The 19415-nt window shown below is 46.2% G+C and overlaps 3 protein-coding genes across 8 annotated transcripts in view; 1 reads left to right on the top strand and 2 right to left on the bottom strand.

Moving 5' to 3' along the window:
• GINS3 (GINS complex subunit 3) overlaps positions 1-2399 on the bottom strand; it is a 115129-nt gene extending 112730 nt beyond the window's left edge. Inside the window, exon 1 of the mRNA XM_054455112.2 lies at positions 1945-2399. The gene's annotated coding sequence lies outside the window, so the exon portion shown is untranslated. The remainder of the gene's footprint in view (positions 1-1944) is intronic.
• A 30-nt stretch (positions 2400-2429) lies between these two features.
• On the top strand, positions 2430-17502 carry PRSS54 (serine protease 54). 4 transcript variants are annotated; one of them, XM_054455100.2, is made up of 7 exons: positions 2430-2592; positions 3236-3460; positions 3623-3713; positions 6381-6558; positions 11280-11538; positions 12740-12871; positions 16742-17502. In XM_054455100.2, the coding sequence occupies exons 3-7, from the start codon at positions 3629-3631 to the stop codon at positions 17273-17275; spliced, it is 1188 nt and encodes a 395-aa protein (XP_054311075.2). In that variant the 5' UTR covers positions 2430-2592; positions 3236-3460; positions 3623-3628; the 3' UTR covers positions 17276-17502. The 4 variants fall into 4 exon arrangements, with proteins under 4 accessions (XP_054311075.2, XP_054311076.2, XP_054311077.2 ...); XM_054455101.2 differs by having other exon boundaries at positions 3233-3460; XM_054455102.2 differs by lacking the exon at positions 3623-3713 and having other exon boundaries at positions 16742-17500.
• CFAP263 (cilia and flagella associated protein 263) overlaps positions 13641-19415 on the bottom strand; it is an 86857-nt gene continuing 81082 nt past the window's right edge. For 2 of the 3 annotated variants that reach the window (XM_054455106.2, XM_054455105.2), the window contains 2 exons: positions 18870-19025; positions 17662-17809 (listed from right to left, as the gene is read on the bottom strand). In XM_054455106.2, coding sequence (XP_054311081.2) covers positions 17723-17809; positions 18870-19025 — 243 coding nt within the window. In that variant the 3' untranslated portion in view covers positions 17662-17722. Of the gene's footprint in view, positions 14996-17661; positions 17810-18869; positions 19026-19415 lie in introns of those variants that run through there. The other variant, XM_063654316.1, reaches the window with a different exon arrangement.

Below are 19415 nucleotides of genomic sequence, written 5' to 3'. Positions count from 1 at the left end.
AAAAACAATGCCTTAAAGACTTATATTAGAAAGGAGGGCTAAAGTTAACACACTAAATGCCAGCTAAAAATTTTAGGAAAATAGGCCAGGCGTGGTGGCTCACGCCTATAATCCCAGCACTTTGGGAGGTCGAGGTGGGTGGATCATGAGGTCAACAGTTTGAGACCAATCTGATGAACATGGTGAAACCCTGTCTCTACTAAAAATACAAAAATTAGCCAGGAGGCTGAGGCGGGAGAATTGCTTGAATCTGGGAGGTGGAGGTCGCAGTGAGCCAAGATCACGCCACTGCACTCCCGCCTGGGCAACAGAGCGACACTCTGTCTAAAAAATAATAATAATAATAATAATTAGGAAAATAACACAAACTCAAAGAAGGTAGAATAAGTCAGACAATAAAAGATACGGGCAGAAAATAATAAACTAGAAAACTAAGTACCAAGAGAAGTTCAACAAAGAAATGTATACATTGATATGTGCTGGAGTCACATTGGAGACTTGTGACAAATGATGCTGGCATAACTAAGTATCCACACCATGCACAAAAAATGAATCCATACAGGTTGAGGACTCACATGTGAAAAACAAGACTTCAAGGGTTTGAGAAGAAGATAGAGTAGAATAGATCTCTGATGCTGAGCTACAGAAGAATTTCTTAAACAAGACACAAAGAGTCCTAACTGAATAAGACGAATACATGTGAGTTCATGAAAATTAAGACTTCTGGTCTTAAGTAGAGACGGGGTTTCACCGTGTTAGCCAGGATGGTCTCGATCTCCTGACCTCGTGATCCGCCCGTCTCGGCCTCCCAAAGTGCTGGGATTACAGGCGAGAGCCACCGCGCCTGGCCGGATACAGGTATTAAGCAAAGAACAACCAAATGAGAAACACATTCTGGGCCACCATGTTCTCACCTGGAAAGCTCAGGAAATGCCTTTGTCCTGCCAGGGTAACTGGGGATTGTGAGGGAGGAAACATATGGTAATGAAAGCTCTTTGAGGGCCGGGTGCAGTGGCTCATATCTATATAATTGCTAATGCTTTGGGAGGTTTAGGTGGGAGGATCACTTGAGCCCAAGAGTTCGAGACCAGTGTGGGCAACACAGTGAGACCCCATCTCTTCAAAAAAATATAATATGAAAAATTAGCCAGACCTGGTGGCACAGGCTTGTAGTTCCAGCTACTTGGGAGGCCGAGGCTGGAGGATCACTTGAGCCCAGGTGTTCGAGGCTGCAGTGAGCTATGATTGCACCACTGTACTTTAGCCTGGACAACAGAGCAAGATCCTGTCTCTAAAAATAATAAAAAATAAAAATTTAAAATACAGCTCTTTGAGACCTGTGATGTGCAACAAATTGAAGAATCAACTCCCACTTCTCCCACTGCCAAAAATTTTCTGTTCTTGTAGCAGAAGCCAATGCCCCCGCCCCCCTGCCCAGGGTTAAAGGTGAGGGAGGGTGGTGAAGCTGGCAGGACATCAGGGGAACATGGGGGAAGGAGGTAGCCACTCCCTTTGGACTCAGGCCTCACTTTATTATTATTATTATTTTGAGACAGGCTGTCACTCTGTCGCCCAGGCTGTAGTGCAGTGGTGCGATCTCAGCTCACTGCAACCTTCACCTCAGCTTCCCAAATACCTGGGACTATAGGCGTGTGCCACCACGCCTGGCTAAATTTTTGTATTTTTGGTAAAAGGCAGGGTCTCACCATGTTACCCAGGCTGGCCTCAAACTCCTGAGCTCAAGTAATTTGCCTGCCTCGGCTTCGTGAAGTGCTGGGATTATAGGCGTGAGCCACCGTGCCCAGCCAGGCTCCACTTTCTCACCAGCCTTCCTGCCTTCCACCAGCCATTCATCTACCCATCCAGTAAGGATCTTCTGAGCGTCTGCACCAGAGGCCTGCGCACCCACCCTCCCTCTGTGGCTTTGTGGAATTAACATCTTACCTCAACCTTGTCAACACTTCTCCAGTCCTGGCATTTGGGCTCAAACCAAAGCTGCTCACAGTGGCTGGAGTGGCAGACCCCATCTGGGCCTCTGGTTTGGCAGAGCCTGTCTGGTAGCTTAGATTGGACCCGGAAACTGAGAGGCTAAAGAAAACTGAGCTAAGTCTGAAAGAAACCACCCTGGGAGTGTAAGATGCTGACAGGGACTGGAAATTCCAAACCCACCCCAGTTGTGGGCTTCCTCAGTCCAGTCTGACAAGCATGTGTGGACACAGGGCGGGCGCTGAGTGGGGTAGACAGACCGTGGCCACGACCAGAGAGGACTTTGTAATCCAGCAAAAAGCTTGCCTTCTTAGACTAGGAGAGAGCCTGGCTTCCAGAAGAGCCCTGCCAAGGCTAAGCAACAAGGAGGCCTTTCATCCTAGCTCCTCCTAAGTCCCCATGTCCAGACAGTTGCTTGGTGGTGCCATGGTAACCGTGATGCCACAGTGGAACATTCTTCCCAAGGCAGTAGAAGAAATCCTTCTGTTGAACTCTACTGTGTCAGGCCAGCCTGAGTTCATTTCTCCTTGAGCAGGAACAGTTCATGGACGAACTCTGAGGACCATTCTGAGGACAAGAGGCATCCAGTGTCATGAGTGGAACATGGTGACTTAGAACTGTGCACATGGGTTCCTTGGGCTTCTGTGCATTGCTTGACAGCTGTGTGACCTTGGACTGGCTACTCGATGTCTCTGAGTATCAGTTTCTGAATCTGTAAAATGGTGATAACTAGAGTGTCTACTTCCTACCGCGGTGGTGCAAATGAACTAAGCTAAATGCTTGGGCTGTGCCTATGTAAAGATACAGGCTATTGGCAGGGCACGGTGGCTCACGCCGGTAATCCCAGCATTTTGGGAGACTGAGGCGGGTGGATCACCTGAGGTCAGAAGTTCGAGACCAGCCTGGCCAACATGGCGAAACCCCATCTGTACTAAAAATACAAAAATTAGCTGGGCGTGGTGGCACACATCTGTAGTCCCAGCTACTCAGGAAGCTGAGGCAGGAGAATCGCTTGAACCTGGGAGGCAGAGGTTGCCGTGAGCCGAGCTGGTGCCACTGCACTCCAGCCTGCCAATAGAGCGAGACTCAGTCTCAAAATAAAATAAAATAAAATAAAATAAACAGGCTGTTAACAGTTAACAGAAGCCCTAGCATTCTTTTAGCCAGCAGAGTTTAGAAGGGTAAAACCACAGCAGAAGCATTAATCCCAGGGTGGGCTTCCACTAAAACTCTACTTTTCTTTCAGCAGCATTTTATGGCTACAGAGTTAAGGCAAGGGTTGAATTCCACGAGTCAAAAAGCAGCCCTTTTCAGAGACCCAACTCTCTGGGGTGCTCAGGGGCTTGGGCTGGATTGAGAAGAAAACTGACAAGAGTAAGCTGCCTTCTCTTCTTGGGCCATCTCACAAACCACAGTGCGGGCCAACTGGTCCTGCCTCTTTACTACACAGAATCAAGCACTAGGGATGTGACAGGTCAGTGCCCTACATCTTGGAACCTTTGTTGGTGGAAAGAAGGGGAGCCTCCGATGTTTGGGAGGGAACATGTGTGTTTGGGAAAAGGATGGAAAAAAGAGGCTTAGAAAACTCCCCATGTGTTTGGGAAGAGGATGGAGTCATTGGGTTTTGTTTCCCCAGCTGCCCATGGTGTCCGCAGCGGGTCTCTCTGGGGATGGCAAGATGCGAGGGGTGCTCCTGGTGCTGCTCGGCCTTCTCTACTCTTCCACCAGTGAGTGTGCTGCTTTCCTCCCTCTGACCTTAGCTGCACATGTGGCACAGAAGGGGATCATCCAGGAAGATGAAGTGGTCCTTAACGTCCAAGGAGGGGCTCAGGGAAGATGACTCACGGCACTTTGCACTGGGCGGCCTGCATTGGTGGCAGGAACCAGGCAAAGAAGTGAATCATGGGATGTGGATGGAGGAAACTAAAGTCAGGGCCAATCCTTAGGGTGGGAGTGTGGTTAGGAAAATAAGGCCCTCTGGGTACAGGGGTGAGCGAGAAGCCTGCCTCTTCACTCGCAGCCCCTGCCCTGTCCTTCCTGGAGAATACTGCTCTTTTGCAAACTACAACCCCCAACTGCAGGGCTGGTCCCGGGAGCAGGGGGCTTCTACTGCTGCAGGTGTCTTGGAGGCGGCCACAGCCTCAGATGGCAGAAGTGGCAGCTGCGGTCACCTCCTCCCTTGACCTCTAGGCTGCCCAGGACTAAGAATTCCAGCCTACAGAGGGGAGGCGGAGAGGAGACAGCTAGCTAAAGTAGGCTGTGTCCCACCTTGCTGCCATCTCAGCCAGCCCTGCCCTGCCTGCCTGGAATTAGATGGGAGACATGAGAAAGTCCACACACACCCTCACACACACACGTGCACACACACACGCACACACATACTCACACACGCACAGACACACGCACACACATGCACACACACATGCACACACACTCACACACATACACGCGCACACACACATGCACACACACACACGCACACACACACATGCACACACATAGAGGGGAGTCCTCCAGCTCCCTCAGTCTCCTGCAGCTCTCTGTTTTCTTGCAGCCCCAGGGAGACCAGGAGATACCCAGAAAACACAGAAAGGTCCTCTCCCTCCTTAAAAACTCACAGCTAAGGGGCCAAGACAAGCATTTCATCTCTGGGTCAGATTTCCTCATTACATCTTGGCTTTCCAAGGGTTTTGTAAGGTCAGATAAACTAGCCAACTAGAGCTTTGAAAAAGCAAAAGTCATCACACACTTATAAGCTCTTGTGGGGTTAGGGAAGGTTGGTAAATGCCTTGCACCGTAGATTGCCAATGTCCCAAAAAGAAATCAGACCAAAGATAAGGAATCTTGTCTCTAGTGGTTCTGATGCACTTAGTGAACTTCCAGACATCTTGCTAAAATCAGTCTGTCATTGTTCCAGCAAAGTCACCAAGTGTCAATTAATGGAGATGTCTGGTCATATGATGCTCCATCATGGAGAGGTCCTTTAATGATAATTCTGTATGTTACAATCAGTTCTTAGGGTCATGGTTTGGAAACTGTTTTTGGTGCTCATATGCAAGGTTGCCCCCAGGGGGAAGCCCTCCGAGACTTTATGTCCTGGGCAGAATTCATGCCCCCTCCTCTTATACCTTGGGCACACTCCCTGTGTCACATATCCCTCTATATGGCCATCACTCTTCAGCATGTCACTCTGATGGGCTCCTGAAATCCATCCTTGGAATCCCAGGCCCTACCTCAGCACCTGCCAGGGCTGAGTGTGGTTGGATGCATGGCTGAAAAAGGAGTCACTGGTCGGGCGCGGTGGCTCACGCCTGTAATCCCAGCACTTTGGGAGGCCAAGGCAGGCAGATCACTTGAGGTGAGGAGTTCAAGACCAGCCTGGCCAACATGGCAAAACCTCATCTCTGCTAAAAATAGAAAAATTAGCTGGGCATTGTGCCGTGCGTCTATAATCCCAGCTACTCGGGAGGCTGAGGCGGGGAGTCGCTTGAACCCGGGAGGCAGAGGTTGCAGTGAGCCGAGATTGCACCATTGCACTCCAGCCGGGCAACAGAGTGAGACTCCATCTTAAAAATATATAAAAATAAAAAATAAAAAAGGGAATACACAAGGTCACACATACTACTAGCCATCACAGTGATGACATCCTGTAGCCTCTGGAAAATTCTACTGTACATTAATGAAGAGAGCAAAAATGCAAATAATGTCTTCACATTCTTATGAAAATAGTTTCAAAGCTGGGCGCAGTGGCTCATGCCTGTAATCCCAACACTTTGGGAGGCTGAGGAGGGAGGATCTCTTGAGCTAGGGGGCTCCGGATCATCCTGGGAACATAGCAAGACCTCATCTCTTCTAAAAATAAAAGGATTTAGCCGGGGGTGGTGGCAGGCGCCTGTAGTCACAACTACTCCAGAGGCTGAGGCAGGAGAATTGCTTGAACCCAGGAGGTTGAGGCCACAGGGAGCTATGATCCCACCACTGCACTCTAGCCTGGGCAACACAATGAGATCCTGTCTCAAAAAAGAAAAAAAAAAAAAAAAGAAAAGAAAAGAAAATGAAAATAGGTTTAACCTTGCAGATCCCAAAAGTGTGTTGAGGACTCCCAGGGGTCCCAGACTAGGCTTTGAGAACTGCTGATGAATACGAAAGGTGGCAGACACTGCCAAAGTGTACCATTATGTGTTCAATAGATGAGAGTTTTTATTTGTAGTCTAACATAATTTTGGGATTCAAAAATGTCACTAAGCATCTTTTAGGGTGAAGAAGACACACTAGGCAAAATAAAGAAAAGGGGTTGCAGATAGCGTTAGTGATGATCGAGACAGACAGCCCGCAGGAGAGAGGGTCCTGAGGTCTCCTTGCCCCGGCAGTGAGGCTCCGCACCTGCTCCTCAGGTTGTGGCGTCCAGAAAGCTTCTGTTTTCTACGGTCCTGACCCCAAGGAGGGCTTGGTCAGCAGCATGGAGTTCCCGTGGGTGGTGTCGCTGCAGGACTCCCAGTACACACACCTGGCTTTCGGCTGCATCCTGAGCGAGTTCTGGGTCCTCAGCATCGCATCCGCCATTCAGAACAGGCCAGTGCCCCTGCCTTTGGGGCCCGCAGCATCGCTGGGGGTGAGGGTGGGGGCGGCCCTGTTTCCTGCTCAGCCTGGGGAGGCCCTGAAAGGTGCATTCTGGGGGACAGGGCTTTTTACCAGCTCAGCACTTGCTCTGTTGTAAGCCCTAAATTCACCAGTTGCCAAGGCTGATCTCTGCTGTGAGGACTGCAGGCCTTGCAACGGAAAAATGAAATGATGAGTCCTCCATTCAATGCAGGTGGGATATTCTTTCTGATTTTACTGCTATCACAGAGGCACTGGCTCCTAACACTAGGGTCCCTACCACTTATCAACTGTTCAGCCAGTCAGTAGGAGCCCTTACCTTAAAACACGTGGGCCTTACAAACGTTACTGCCACAAATACATGTACACAGAGAAAAGCCTCGAAAAAAATACAGAAGCGCTTTTAAGAGTGCTTATCTCTGAATGCTCAGAACGCACGATTTCTACTTTCTTCTTTTAGCTTCTCTGTATTCTGCAAATTCTATAGTACAAATATGCATTCTTTTAAACCAGGGAAAATCATAAATATTATTAAAAGAATAATGTTTTTGGTAAATATTTCCCACTCTTTGACCCAGTGACTTCATTTTTGGGAATCAACATTAAGGAAATAATTTCAACCACTGGAAAATTTGTATGTACAAAGCTGTTCCTAGGATGGTTAATTACACACAAAACACTGAAAAGAAACCTAATGTCCCACTATTGCGATGAAATTATAATTTTTCATATATATACATGCTATACATATAACTATATATTATACATAATATATAGTGTATACTATACATGTAATTATATACTATACTCTATTATATGTAATATACATGATATTGTAATATATGTATATATGTATATGGAATATCTATGTATACAATATTATATGTAACATATAGTATATAATCTATAATTACGTATATACACACACAGAGTATTGGGGAGAGAGTATAATGACTATAATTGGCTAAATAAATTATAAATCCTCGATGGAATATTATGCAGCTGGTGAATAGTTTAACATAGGATTTGTATTTTTAATTAAAAATACATGTGCAGCCGGGTGCAGTGGCTCACACCTGTAATCCCAGCACTTTGGGAGGCTGAGATGGGCGGATCACTTGAGGTCAAGAGTTCCCGTGAGACCAGCCTGATCAACATGGCAAAAACCTGTCTCTACTAAAAAATACAAAAATTACCCGGGCATAGTGGCATACACCTGTAATCACAGCTACTCAGAAGGCCGAGACAGGAGAATCACTTGAACCTGGGAGGTGGAGGTTGCAGTGAGCTAAGATTGTGCCACTGCACTCCAGCCTGGGTGACAGAGTGAGACTCCATGTCAAAAAAAAAAGTATGTAGTAAAATGTTCACAAGAAACCAAAGAATGTACAGTGAAAAGCAGCTCCTTCCCTCCCCCGCCCCCTAGTTTTTCTCCCTTGAGCCACATTCTGTCACCAATTTCTTGCCTATTCCTTCTTAAATACTCAAAGCACTCATGGATATCTATGTACCTATAGGTCTGGCTATATTGATTCTTATATCTATTGACAGAGAATTTTCTTTTTCCTTGTATTAGTCTACTTAGGCTGCCATAACAAATACCACAGACTGGGTGGCTTAAACAAGAGACATTTATTTCTCACAGTTTTGGAGGCTGGAAGTCTGAGATCCAGGTGTCAGTAGATTTGGTTTCTCCTGAGGCCTCTCTCCTGGGCTTGCAGACGGCCACCTTCTCGCTGTGTCCTCACATGGCCTCCCCTCTGTGCCTGTGCACTCTTGGTGTCTCTTTCTCTTCTTATAGGGATACCAGTCCTCTTAGATTACAGCCCCAGCCTTATACCTCATTTAATCTTAATTATCTCCTTAAAGGCCCTATCTCCAAATATATGGTCAAATTGGGGGTTAGGACTTCAACCTACAGATTTTCAAGAGAACGCAATTAAGTTCATAACACACTCCTGACACACCCACAATGCAACTGGTAGCACATCATACACATTAATTCACTCACGGCCTTTTCTCACTTTATCATAAATTTTGGAGACCTTTTCTTATTGGCACGTAAAGGGCTAATGCATTCTTTTTTCAGCTGCACAATAGCCTGTTATGGAAGTAACATAACTACACAGTCCTCTGTTAATGGAAATTTAGGCTGTTTCCAATCTTTTACTACTGCCAAAAATGCTGCAACAGACATACTTGTACATGCATTATTTCACACACATGCAAGTGTACCATAGTGTAGACATCCCAGGAGTAGAAAGACTGGGCTAAAAAAGACATGCATTTAAAATCCTGAGAGCTACTGCCAACTAGCCCTCCATGGAAGTTCTGTTTTCTATGTAGTGTTTTCATTATGGCTATTTTCTATCTGGTCCATTCTTTTGGTTTTGATTTTCTCTTTGACTCAAGGGTTTTATTAAAGTCAGAGCTTTATATTTTAATTTTTTATAATTTAATTTTATTTTGAGACAATCTTGCTCTGTTGCCCAGGCTGCAGTACAGCAGTATGATCTCAGCTCACTGCAATCTCCGTCTCCTGGATTCAAGCAATCCTCTTGCCTCAGACTCCCGAGTAGCTGGGACTACAGGTGCATGCCACCATGCCCAGCTAATTTTTGTATTTTTAGTAGAGATGAAGTTTTGCCATGATGGCCAGGCTGGTCTCGAAATCCTGGTCTCAGGTGATCCACCCACCTTGGCATCCCAAAGTGCTGGGATTATAGACGTGAGCCATCATGTGTGGCCAAGACAGAGTTTTAAAATGTCCAGGTGCTAGGGTTTTTTGTTTTGTTTTCTAACATTATTGAATTATACCACGTGGTGATCTATTTAGGATTTGTTGAGGTTGTCCTGTCTGTCTACTATGGGTGGTCTATGTGAATATTTTCACAGGTAAATTAAAAAGTTCATTCTCCATGCTTGGTGTAAAATTCAATATATAAAATTGGACAAGGAAGTCTACTTGATCTGTCCTAGACTGTCAGAGGTGAATTAAGATCACCTACCAGCCAGGTGCAATAACTCACACCTGTAATGCCAGTACTTTGGTTAGACAATACAGCCAAACTTAATTAAGATGACCTAATCTTTGTTAGTCTGGATGTCCAAGGATTCCTTCTTTGTCACTCAAGTCCAGCAACTTTACTAGTTGTGCTGGATTTCCCCAACCTGCCCCTTCAGATCAACTCTACTCTTCTACCCTGCCAGGCCCCAGGAGGCTCACCTGTATGGGTTATACCAGTGGTCTTTCTTGCCTTCTGGATTCCAATTGGTTTTGGCCAACATGCATAAAAGAGGCAAGGGATCAGAGGGAGTTTGGAAAGTGAAGTCAGTGTCCTTATTCCTCTGAGGGCTACTGCATATTGGTTGCTGGTTGGCCGCTTTTACCAGCTAAGTGACCCACTCCACACAGCTCCGTCTGATCACATCCTCCCCTCACCTAGAGCCCAGGGACAGTGTCAGCACAGCGTTGTTACCTCAGCAGGAGCTGCCTATAGCATGCAGTGCCCAGCGCTGTCCTTGTGGTTTCCCTGCATCCTGCCAAGACCTTTGTAGAGTCCCTTTATTAAACTCACCCCAATTTATCTTGTTTGAGTAGAACATTTATTTCCTGTTGGGACCTGACCAGAACTATGTCTCAGTGTTAACTACTCCAAACTATAGAGATAGTGGACACTCAACACTACTGGAGATAGGTTAGCTGTCTCCAAACTATAGATTCAAGTCTTAGTTCTGAAAAGTTTTCTTAAATCATATCTTGAAATATTTTTCCTGTTTCATCATTTTGGTTACTTTCTTTGTGGTCAGCTGGTCCTCCTGTGCCTGCCTTATCTTTCATTTTCCTCTCAAGCCTTTAAAAATCTTTGTTAATTTTCATTTCATTTTGGTCACATTTCTCAATGCCCCTAATTGTGTTTTCTGTGGGCCCTATTCTCCTTTATGCTGCTTTTGATTTGGCCTTCATTTTGGTGATGGTCTTGTTTCTTTTCTTTTCGCTTCTTTGCGGAGAACATGCTCAGCAAGCTTTTTCTGAGCTCTGTGGCAGTCAGTGTCATCTATAACTCTTGCACTCCTGCCATCCTTCTTTTCATCAGCCCTTCCTTTGACTCTGAGATTTGGATTCTTTAGCGTCTCTTGGTTTTATGGTGTTTGTGTTTGTTCCTGATTCTCATAGTTTCTTGGGTGATTCCCAAGAGGAGAAAGGGAAAACACCCAACTCAATTCTATTGTTATTAGAACTTCAATTTCTCCAAAATGTATTTACAGAATATATAATAAGGAAAGATGCCTATTTTAAGTGTAAATACTAAAAGCAGGAGTCAAGATGACATCTTTGGTAGAACTGCAATTACTACTTTTGCAAACTACAATATGTAAAAAAAAAAAAAACCTATTCATAGAAAAAACATTAATCAGCAATAACATGTTAACAGATTTTCTTTAGTGGTGGGGCAAATGGTGTTAAGATTAAAGAATCTCCAGGATTCTGCAGGCTCACAAAAGAGGGCACAAGCCTAGGGGTTCATAAAAGATTTCCTAGAAACTTGAGTCCAAAGGGGTGAGGAAGAATTAACACAGGGAGTATGAGCTGGATGAGTGTTCCAGGCTGAAAAAACTTCAATGGGAAAACAGGGAAGTGTGAAGCTTCTTTGCTGTCTTGGCTTCTCAGGATTCCCTTGCTCTCTCTCCAGGAAGGACATTGTCGTTATAGTGGGTATAAGTAACATGGATCCCAGCAAGATTGCTCACACAGAGTATCCAGTCGATACCATCATCATCCATGAGGACTTTGATAACAACTCCATGAGCAACAACATAGCCCTCCTGAAGACAGACACAGCAATGCATTTTGGCAACCTGGTCCAGTCCATCTGCTTCCTCGGCAGAATGCTGCATACACCACCAGTCTTGCAGAACTGCTGGGTGTCAGGATGGAATCCCACATCTGCAGTTAAGGCATTCCTCCTCCCAGAGGAGGCTGCGTGTGTGCTGGCAGTGGGGGTGACCTGGATAATCCAATCTAGGGCCTATCTTAATTTAATAATGGAGCTTGCTTGAGGTTCTAGAGTTTGGCTGAAACCCTTACCTAATCAGTCAAGACTCCCAGGGCTTTCTCTTTCTGTGGCCATTCTTCTTTTTTTTTTTTTTTTGAGACAGGGTCTTTTCATGCAGTGGTGCCATCATGGCTCACTGCAGCCTTGAACTCCTGGGCTCAAGTGATCCTCCTGCCTCAGCCCCGAGTAGCTGGGACTACAGGCACATGTCACCATGCCTGGTTAATTGTTTTAAATTTATTTTTTGTGGAAATGGGGTCTTGCTATGTTGCCCAGGCTGTTATCGAACTCCTGGGCTCAAGCAAGTCTCCCACCTCGGCCTTCCAAAGTGTTGGGATTACAGGAGTGAGCCACTGCGCTCATCCAGTGGCCATTCTTACATCACGTTGGTCCTTTACCCTCTAGCCCTACACCAAAACTGGAAGTACAGAGGCAGTGGACACCCTGGAATGAGTACAAGGGTACAGAGAGGTGAGGGGATGTTAGTTCCCGAACTAGGGCTGATTGTCCTCTTGTCTAAGCCATCCTTGTTTTCTTTCATTTTGGGGAAAGAAAGAAACAAGGAAATGGATACTCTCTAGAAGAGGAGGAAGGGTGTTCTCTGCCTGTTTGCACATTCAAGTTCAAAGTGGAGGTAGTTTTCAATAAAAACTCAGTCACAGGTTCTTATTTCTATGAAAAAAAGGGATTTATAAGAACATTTCTGGCAGGGCACAGCGGCTCATGCCTGTAATCCCAGCACTTAGGGAAGCCAAGGCAGGTGGATCACTTGAGGTCAGGAGTTCGAGACCAGCCTGGCCAACATGGTGAAACTCCATCTCTATTAAAAATACCAAAATTAGCTGGGCGTTGTGGTGCATGCCTATAATCCCAGCTACTCCGGAAGCTGAGGCAGGAGAATTGCTTGAACCCGAAAGGCAGAAGTTGCAGTGAGCCAAGATCACACCACTGTACTCCAGCCTGCGTGGCAGAACAAGACTCCAACTCAAAAAAAAAAAAAATTCTCACTCTCATTTGGCTATATGAGTGGGAGTTGTGTTGACATAGGGGACTGCCTTCTCGTTAATAATCCCTGGGCTCTCTGTTGCATGGTCCAGACAGGAAATCACATGACGATGAGTGTCCTGAGAAAAATCTTCGTGAAAGATCTTGACATGTGTCCCCTACACAAACTCCAGAAGACAGAATGCGGCAGCCACACGAAAGAGGAAACCAAGACTGCCTGCTTGGTAAGAACATCATGGAGTAGAAGCTAAGTGTTGCGAGTAAGACTTGGTCACATCCAGGGAAGCCTCAGGACTCCCCCTCCCTAGATGGGGAGCTCTGTGAGGGCAGGGACTAGGACTTGGGATGAGTGGCTGTCTCTGGAGTGAATAGCACTTGGCAGACAGTATGCGCTCAATAAAAATCTGCTGAATGAACTAACCAGTCACGATTTTCAGTGTAACATGATGAAGCTTGTCTAAGTCACAGGTGCTTTTTAACTAGCCAAAAATTTGAAAGTCTGAGTCCAAACCACACAGGCCGATATGCTTGGAGCAGGTTTACAGTGTGGGGCTGCTGTATTCAGCTTCTAGGGAACCTAGACTCCCCTCTGATGCTATCAGTTATTGGGTTTTTCTTCTCTGAGAAGCCCTGCCCTCCACCCAGATGAGGGCTGTACAGATGTGGCTGTCCTACTGCCTCAAAAAAAAATGTGTAGAAGTCACACACACCTGGTTCAGGCCCCTTCATATCCAAATCTGGAGAAAGTGTGGCTTACTAGGGTCACACAGTCAATAAAAGTTACAGCAAAGACAAGGACCTAGGTCTACCAGATATCCAGATAGCGTTTATCTCCTCTACTCTACAATTGCTTTTCTAAGAGGCTTATCACACACTCTCCTCTAAATAACCTTCAGGACACCTGATGGGGAATTTTTTTTTTCCCCATAGGATCCAGAAAGGCAGGATTTTTAGAGCAAGGGGAAAAAATACATATATACAGATAATTTTTTTAAAAGGCATTTTATTGCAAAACACGAAGGACTGCCTCTCATTAAGAAATATGTTTGCCCTTCCAAAGTTCGTGTAACATCTATTGAGTGCCTACTTTGTACTGGGTCCTCTGCCAGGTGGGGGATCTTAACAATTTCTTAAATTAGATAATGTGTTAAAATACAGTGTAGATATAGCTTTTTAACAAAATTCTGCCCTTAACCATTCCATCAAACAAGTATCATACTTCCTCAGATCTAAGATGCTGCCAATTATAGAATGCACCACCATTTTTTGTAATCCCAAGAAAGAAAAAAATGCTGCCAGTTAAACTCTGACGTCAACTGATTAAAAGACACACCCTAATTTCAAAGATGTTGATTTCTAACTGTATCTTAGACGCAATGGAATATTCTAAGCTATTTCTACTCTAAGTGACCATCTTTTAAAATCTAACTGCAAAGTTCAGGTTGGTTTTTAACTGTGACACACCTCTAAACAGGCCTTCATTTTTGAACAGAATTATGCTTGCACACCATTTAATGGTGACCTGTCCCCGTAGAATCCTCTGTCTTGGAAATATGTTCTCATGTCCAGAGGTCTTCAAAGCCACAATTCCCACATGTAGAATCAACCACCAGGTTCAGAATCTGCCTATGGGTTTCCCTGAAACCCAACAAAAGCAGAATCACTCTGCACTCACCCATCCTGCCTTTATTCTACCAATGTTAGGGCTGTTGCTGAATGTCAAGGGAAGAGATCACACAATGAAAGACCCCACTCTGGGCTGTGGCCGCTCCCTTGGGAGATGAGGTAGGGTAGCTCCAGAGGGGCACCTGGAGCTGTTCGCCTCTGCCTCTTGTGCTTCAGAAGTCGCAGCCCCTACAGGATTATGGGGAAGAGAAAAAGCGTATATGCTGTGCCCAGGTGTGTGGAACAGTGACCTGCAAAACCACGCCATAGCTGAGGACATCTACCAATCACTCATCCAATCATTTGTCCTAAATCACATTCTTTTTCTTGCTCTGGCTATACCACTACAGTTAAGACAAACTGTGAATGGGACTGATGAAAGGGGGAACCACGTCATTCTTGGCCAGGGAGCCCCCATGACCTAGGCAGACATAGTGACGTGCACACAAGGGCCTGTTCACCAGTTAATTGAAAAGTCAAGAGTGCCACACTAAAGCACCCCCTTCCATCCAAGGAGAGGCACAGAATGAAGTCCTCAAGGCCTTCCTCACATGTCTGGCCTTGGCCTGCTGAGAGATCACCAGGGAATCATGGCAGCTTTGCAGCACGGCCTCCTCGCTGCCCTGCCCGCGGAGTTGCTCCTTTCTTTTCCCACTGGTCTTCATCTCTGTTCTGGTGGCTTCCTTGGAAAAGAGGAGCTTTATTGAAAGAGAATACCCCGCTGGGCATGGTGGCTCATGCCTAATCCCAGCACTTTGAGAGGCCGAGGCGGGCAGATCACCTGAAGTTAGAAGATTAAGACCAGCCTGGCCAACATCGTGAAACCCCATCTCTACTAAAAATACAGAAATTAGGCCAGGTGCAGTGGCTCACGCCTGTAATCCCAACACTTTGGGAGGCTGAGGCGGGTGGATCACGAGGTCAGGAGTTTGAGACCAGCCTGGCCAACATGGTGAAACCCCATCTCCACTAAAAATTAAAATTAGCCAGGTGTGGTGGTGGGCGCCTGTAATCCCAGCTACTGGGGAGGCTGAGGTAGGAGAATCGCTTGAACCCAGGAGGAGGAGGTTGCAGTGAGCCGAGATCATGTCACTGCACTCTAGCATGGGGGACAGAGCAAGACTCCATCTCAAAAAAAAAAAAAAAAAAAAAAATTAGCTGGGCATGGTGGTGCACAGCTGTAGCCCCAGCTAGTCGAGAGGTTGAGGTGGGAGAATTGCTTGAATCCCGGAGGTGGAGGTTGCAGTGAGCCAAGATTGCACCACTGCACTCCAGCCTTGGGGACAGAGAAAGAAAGAGAGAAAGAAAGAAAGAGAGAAAGAGAGAGAGAGAGAGAAATACCCAAGACAGACCACACACTCAGGCCTCGGATGTAAGGGGGTGAGGTGGCTGCTCTTCTGCCTTTCTGCTGCTCCTGGTTGAGTCTGTTCAAATTGTTTCCTGTTGTTAATTGCAGCCCCATTCTGTGTCTCAGTCCAAACCGCGAGAGCAACATGTCATTGCCCGGGCCTTTCAGCCAGGCAGGCCACACAGGTCAGAAGTGGCTGGCTAGCCGGGGGATGACCACCCCCTTCTCGGACCAAGATGGGCCACGGGAGGGGCACGAATTCCTTTGAGAGGAGACCTAGGGGTGTGGGGTCTGGGCAGGTAAGGTAAATGATACCTAGTAGTTGCCTTGTTGCTTTTCCCATTTTCCCCAACTTTTCAGAAAAATGATGGCCTTTATAGAGACATCCAGATGATGGTAGCTAATATTCTATGGAGTGTTTGCCGTGTGCCAGGCACTGTGCTGTGCTCAGCACGTGTTACAGGCATTAACTGTGTTCCCACTTTGGCTCAGAGAGGATTTGGTCACTTGCCAGGGTCCCATATCTAGCTAACGATGCCAAGCTTCTACTCCCTCACTTTAAGTTAGGTAAAGTGTATGTGGCAGAATTCCCAAGTCCCAGAGGACTGCTCCGTTGGGAGTAGGGAAGACCAAGAGCACGGCCAGCCAGGCTGGTGAGCAGCTGCCAGGTGGCAGGAAGTGGCTTAAACTAAGGGTCAAAGCAAGGCAGACAGGAGGAGGGAAAATGTGAGCATTTCAGGACAAAACAGAAACAAACACCAACATTTCAGGAATGAGAAGCCAGAAGAGAGGGAAGGTTTGGCCAAAGGACTGGAAAGGGGCAAGAAAATGAAATATGAACCAGGAAGCTATAGGCAATCAGCAGAAGTCCACAGCTAATTTGCATAATAAAAGGAAAAGTCATCTTGTTGGAATTTGTGGTGGTGGCTACCTAGATTTGAAATCGTATCCTATAATTTGCCCCATTTCCAGTGAGAACCAGCGTAAAACATTTCTAGAACAAACAGTATATTGCACAAGGATAGATTTACAACAAAAACTAGTTTTTCTAAGACTTGAAGCCTTCTGCCTTTTATCACAGGGGGACCCAGGAAGCCCAATGATGTGCCAGCTACAGCAGTTCGATCTGTGGGTTCTGAGAGGAGTCCTGAACTTCGGTGGTGAGACGTGCCCTGGCCTGTTTCTGTACACCAAGGTGGAAGACTACAGCAAATGGATCACATCCAAGGCTGAGAGGGCCGGCCCTCCCCTGTCCTCACTCCACCACTGGGAAAAGTTGACTTCTTTCTCCCACCATGGACCAAATGCCGCCATGACACAGAAGACATATTCTGATTCTGAACTGGGCCATGTTGGATCATACTTGCAGGGACAAAGAAGGACCATCACGCATTCACAACTAGGAAACAGCTCTAGAGATAGTCTAGATGTTAGGGAGAAGGGTGTAAAGGAATCAGGCAGGTCTCCTGAGGTGTCTGTACAACCCTTATACTATGACTATTACGGTGGGGAGGTGGGGGAAGGTAGGATTTTTGCAGGTCAGAACAGGTTGCATCAGCCCGAAGAAATCATCTTGGTTTCCTTTGTGCTTGTTTTCTTTTGCAGCAGTATCTAGTCTAGGAGCTACCCCACCAAACTGAAGAGTAAGCTCAGAATGCTGAGTGCCAGGCATTCACCATGCTGTTTTGGTGTCTGTTTTCGATAGTTGCACACTGGGGCTGCCACAGATAAGCCCACGGCATACACTGGGCTGGCTCTCCCTCCTCTGTCTCTTTCCCAGGTGTGGGAAGGTCACTTTCATTATGCTTGTGAACTAAATGCTGGCTAACAAGTGTCAAACCATTAGAGTGCTCTGTGGTTCTTTCAGTGGTTAACAGTTCCAAGGGCCAGGCTGTGAAAACACTCCCCATGGGCAGATGTGGCCCAGGAGATGATGCTCAGCCTGGCTGGGGTGTTGGGAACACCAGGCAGACAGGGAACAGTGAGAGAAGCCCGTGACTAGAAAGGAGCTGATTACTTTAATAGGTCATGTCATGGTCTGTAAGCCGTGGCCTGCCTCTGGCTACTTCCCAGCAAGGTAATCTGCCTGCAACTGCTCATTGGTTATTTTCATTCGATTCCAAGCCTTACAATAGCCTTTTAAGGACATCTGCAAAAAAAAAAAAAAAGAAAAAAAAAGAAAAAGACAAAGATAAAGGAGAGGGGGGAGAAGGTCACTTGGGGAAAACTGATTGTGGCTACTCAGAATGCAGCCCTCATCCAGCCCCGTGATGGTGCAGGCAACCCTGTGTGGGGCAGCATGTCCTTCATCCATGCTGCTGTGCAGGGGCCACCAACGGGCAGCACCCACCGGAAGATTTTTCTATGGAGCATGTTTCTTCTGTTCAGTAAAGTGAGAAGTTGCATGTTCCTGCCACGATTCTGCTACTTCTCAGCTTCGGATCTGAGGGGCCCAAGTTTGGATCCTAATTCACTCTCTGCTGCAAAATGGCCGCAGGAGACACAGGAGAAAGTAACATAGGAAATGGGAGCCAGGGTCTAGATGTGAAAACGCCAAGGTCCCAGTTTTCCAAGTGACCTGACTGGCTTTCTAAGCTACTCTGATGATGTCCTGCATGACCTCAGTTTGCAGCCTGGCCATGGCAGCCTAGGTGCTTGTCTTTCTTCTGACACCAGCATATGGTTTCCCATTGCCCATTTATCTCCCACAGCTCACAGGAGCAAGGGTGCTTCCTGTCACATGGTACCATATTCAAAGTCTGCGGGATTCGTTCAAAAGCAGAAAGATCCATGGCGACTGTGTACATGCATGGAATGAGGTCCTGAGTGATATTAAAAAATCCATCACTATCTCATTTTTAAAAAAACTGACTTCTCCATGTATAAAGTAGCAATCACTAAATTACCAGTGCAGAGGGATTCAGAAACTTCTAGAATTCATTAAGATAACAAGCAACTAAAAACACACTATTACTACAGAGTTTCTCCCTGAAAATGGAAAAGACACTGCCCCTAAAAATGCAAAAGGGGGAACTTTAAAAAAAAAAAAAATCATCCTTCATCTTGCTTTAATAGTTAAAGCAACTGCTGAGGTTTCTCCCAGAAATTACATATCCAAACATCTGTATTCTTAGCCCGAAGAACAAAATCCTAAATGAAAACGTTGAAGACATAAAAGACTGCCCATCTCGGGGCTCCCTGTGGCTCACCTCTGCTATCTCCACTTTCCTTTCCCACATCCTGATGCTCTTCTCCAGGTCCCCATTTAAGATCTTCTCCCGGACGTAAGTCATCACCTGTGGCGCCCGGAACTCGGCCAGCTGCTTCCGGAGCCTCTTGTTCACTGCCTCGGCTTTGGCCCGGTCCTGGGTTGGGAAGGACCAGTTACACCCAGGGAACCCCAGCCGCTCTTGCTTTGAGAACTCACTGGCCCTGCCATCTCTCCCCATTGTTCCAATAGAGTTCCAAAAATAATGTTTACATTTTCAAAGAGGTTAGGGAGGGGTGGGAATCACAAGATTCTGATTTTTTTCCCAAACATATTTTAAGCCAGTTCAGAAACACCTAGTGCAGTCTAAATAGTCTTGTTTCTTTCATTCCTTTCCCTTTTCCTTTCCTTTCCTTCCCTCCTTCCCCTTCCTCTCCTTTATTAAGGAATATGTTGTACTTATTTTGACTTCTTAGGGTTTTTCTGTGTGTGAAAAATTGTGTATTTAAGTATACATTGATCAGACTCAATTCACTTCCATGTCTTT

Source organism: Pongo pygmaeus, chromosome 18 (genome assembly GCF_028885625.2).
Source record: "Pongo pygmaeus isolate AG05252 chromosome 18, NHGRI_mPonPyg2-v2.0_pri, whole genome shotgun sequence".
Lineage (NCBI taxonomy): Eukaryota > Metazoa > Chordata > Mammalia > Primates > Hominidae > Pongo > Pongo pygmaeus.
The sequence above is the reverse complement of the archived record's forward strand: the minus strand, read 5'-3'. Positions and strand labels throughout refer to the sequence as shown.

Bases quoted from the DNA above. Each gene is read 5' to 3' on its own strand.
- PRSS54 (XM_054455100.2), top strand. From the start codon at position 3,629: ATGGTGTCCGCAGCGGGTCTCTCTGGGGATGGCAAGATGCGAGGGGTG. The intron at 11,539-12,739 runs GTTAAGGCATTC...TGCATGGTCCAG, and splicing joins GATGGAATCCCACATCTGCA to ACAGGAAATCACATGACGAT. The intron at 12,872-16,741 runs GTAAGAACATCA...CTTTTATCACAG, and splicing joins AAACCAAGACTGCCTGCTTG to GGGGACCCAGGAAGCCCAAT.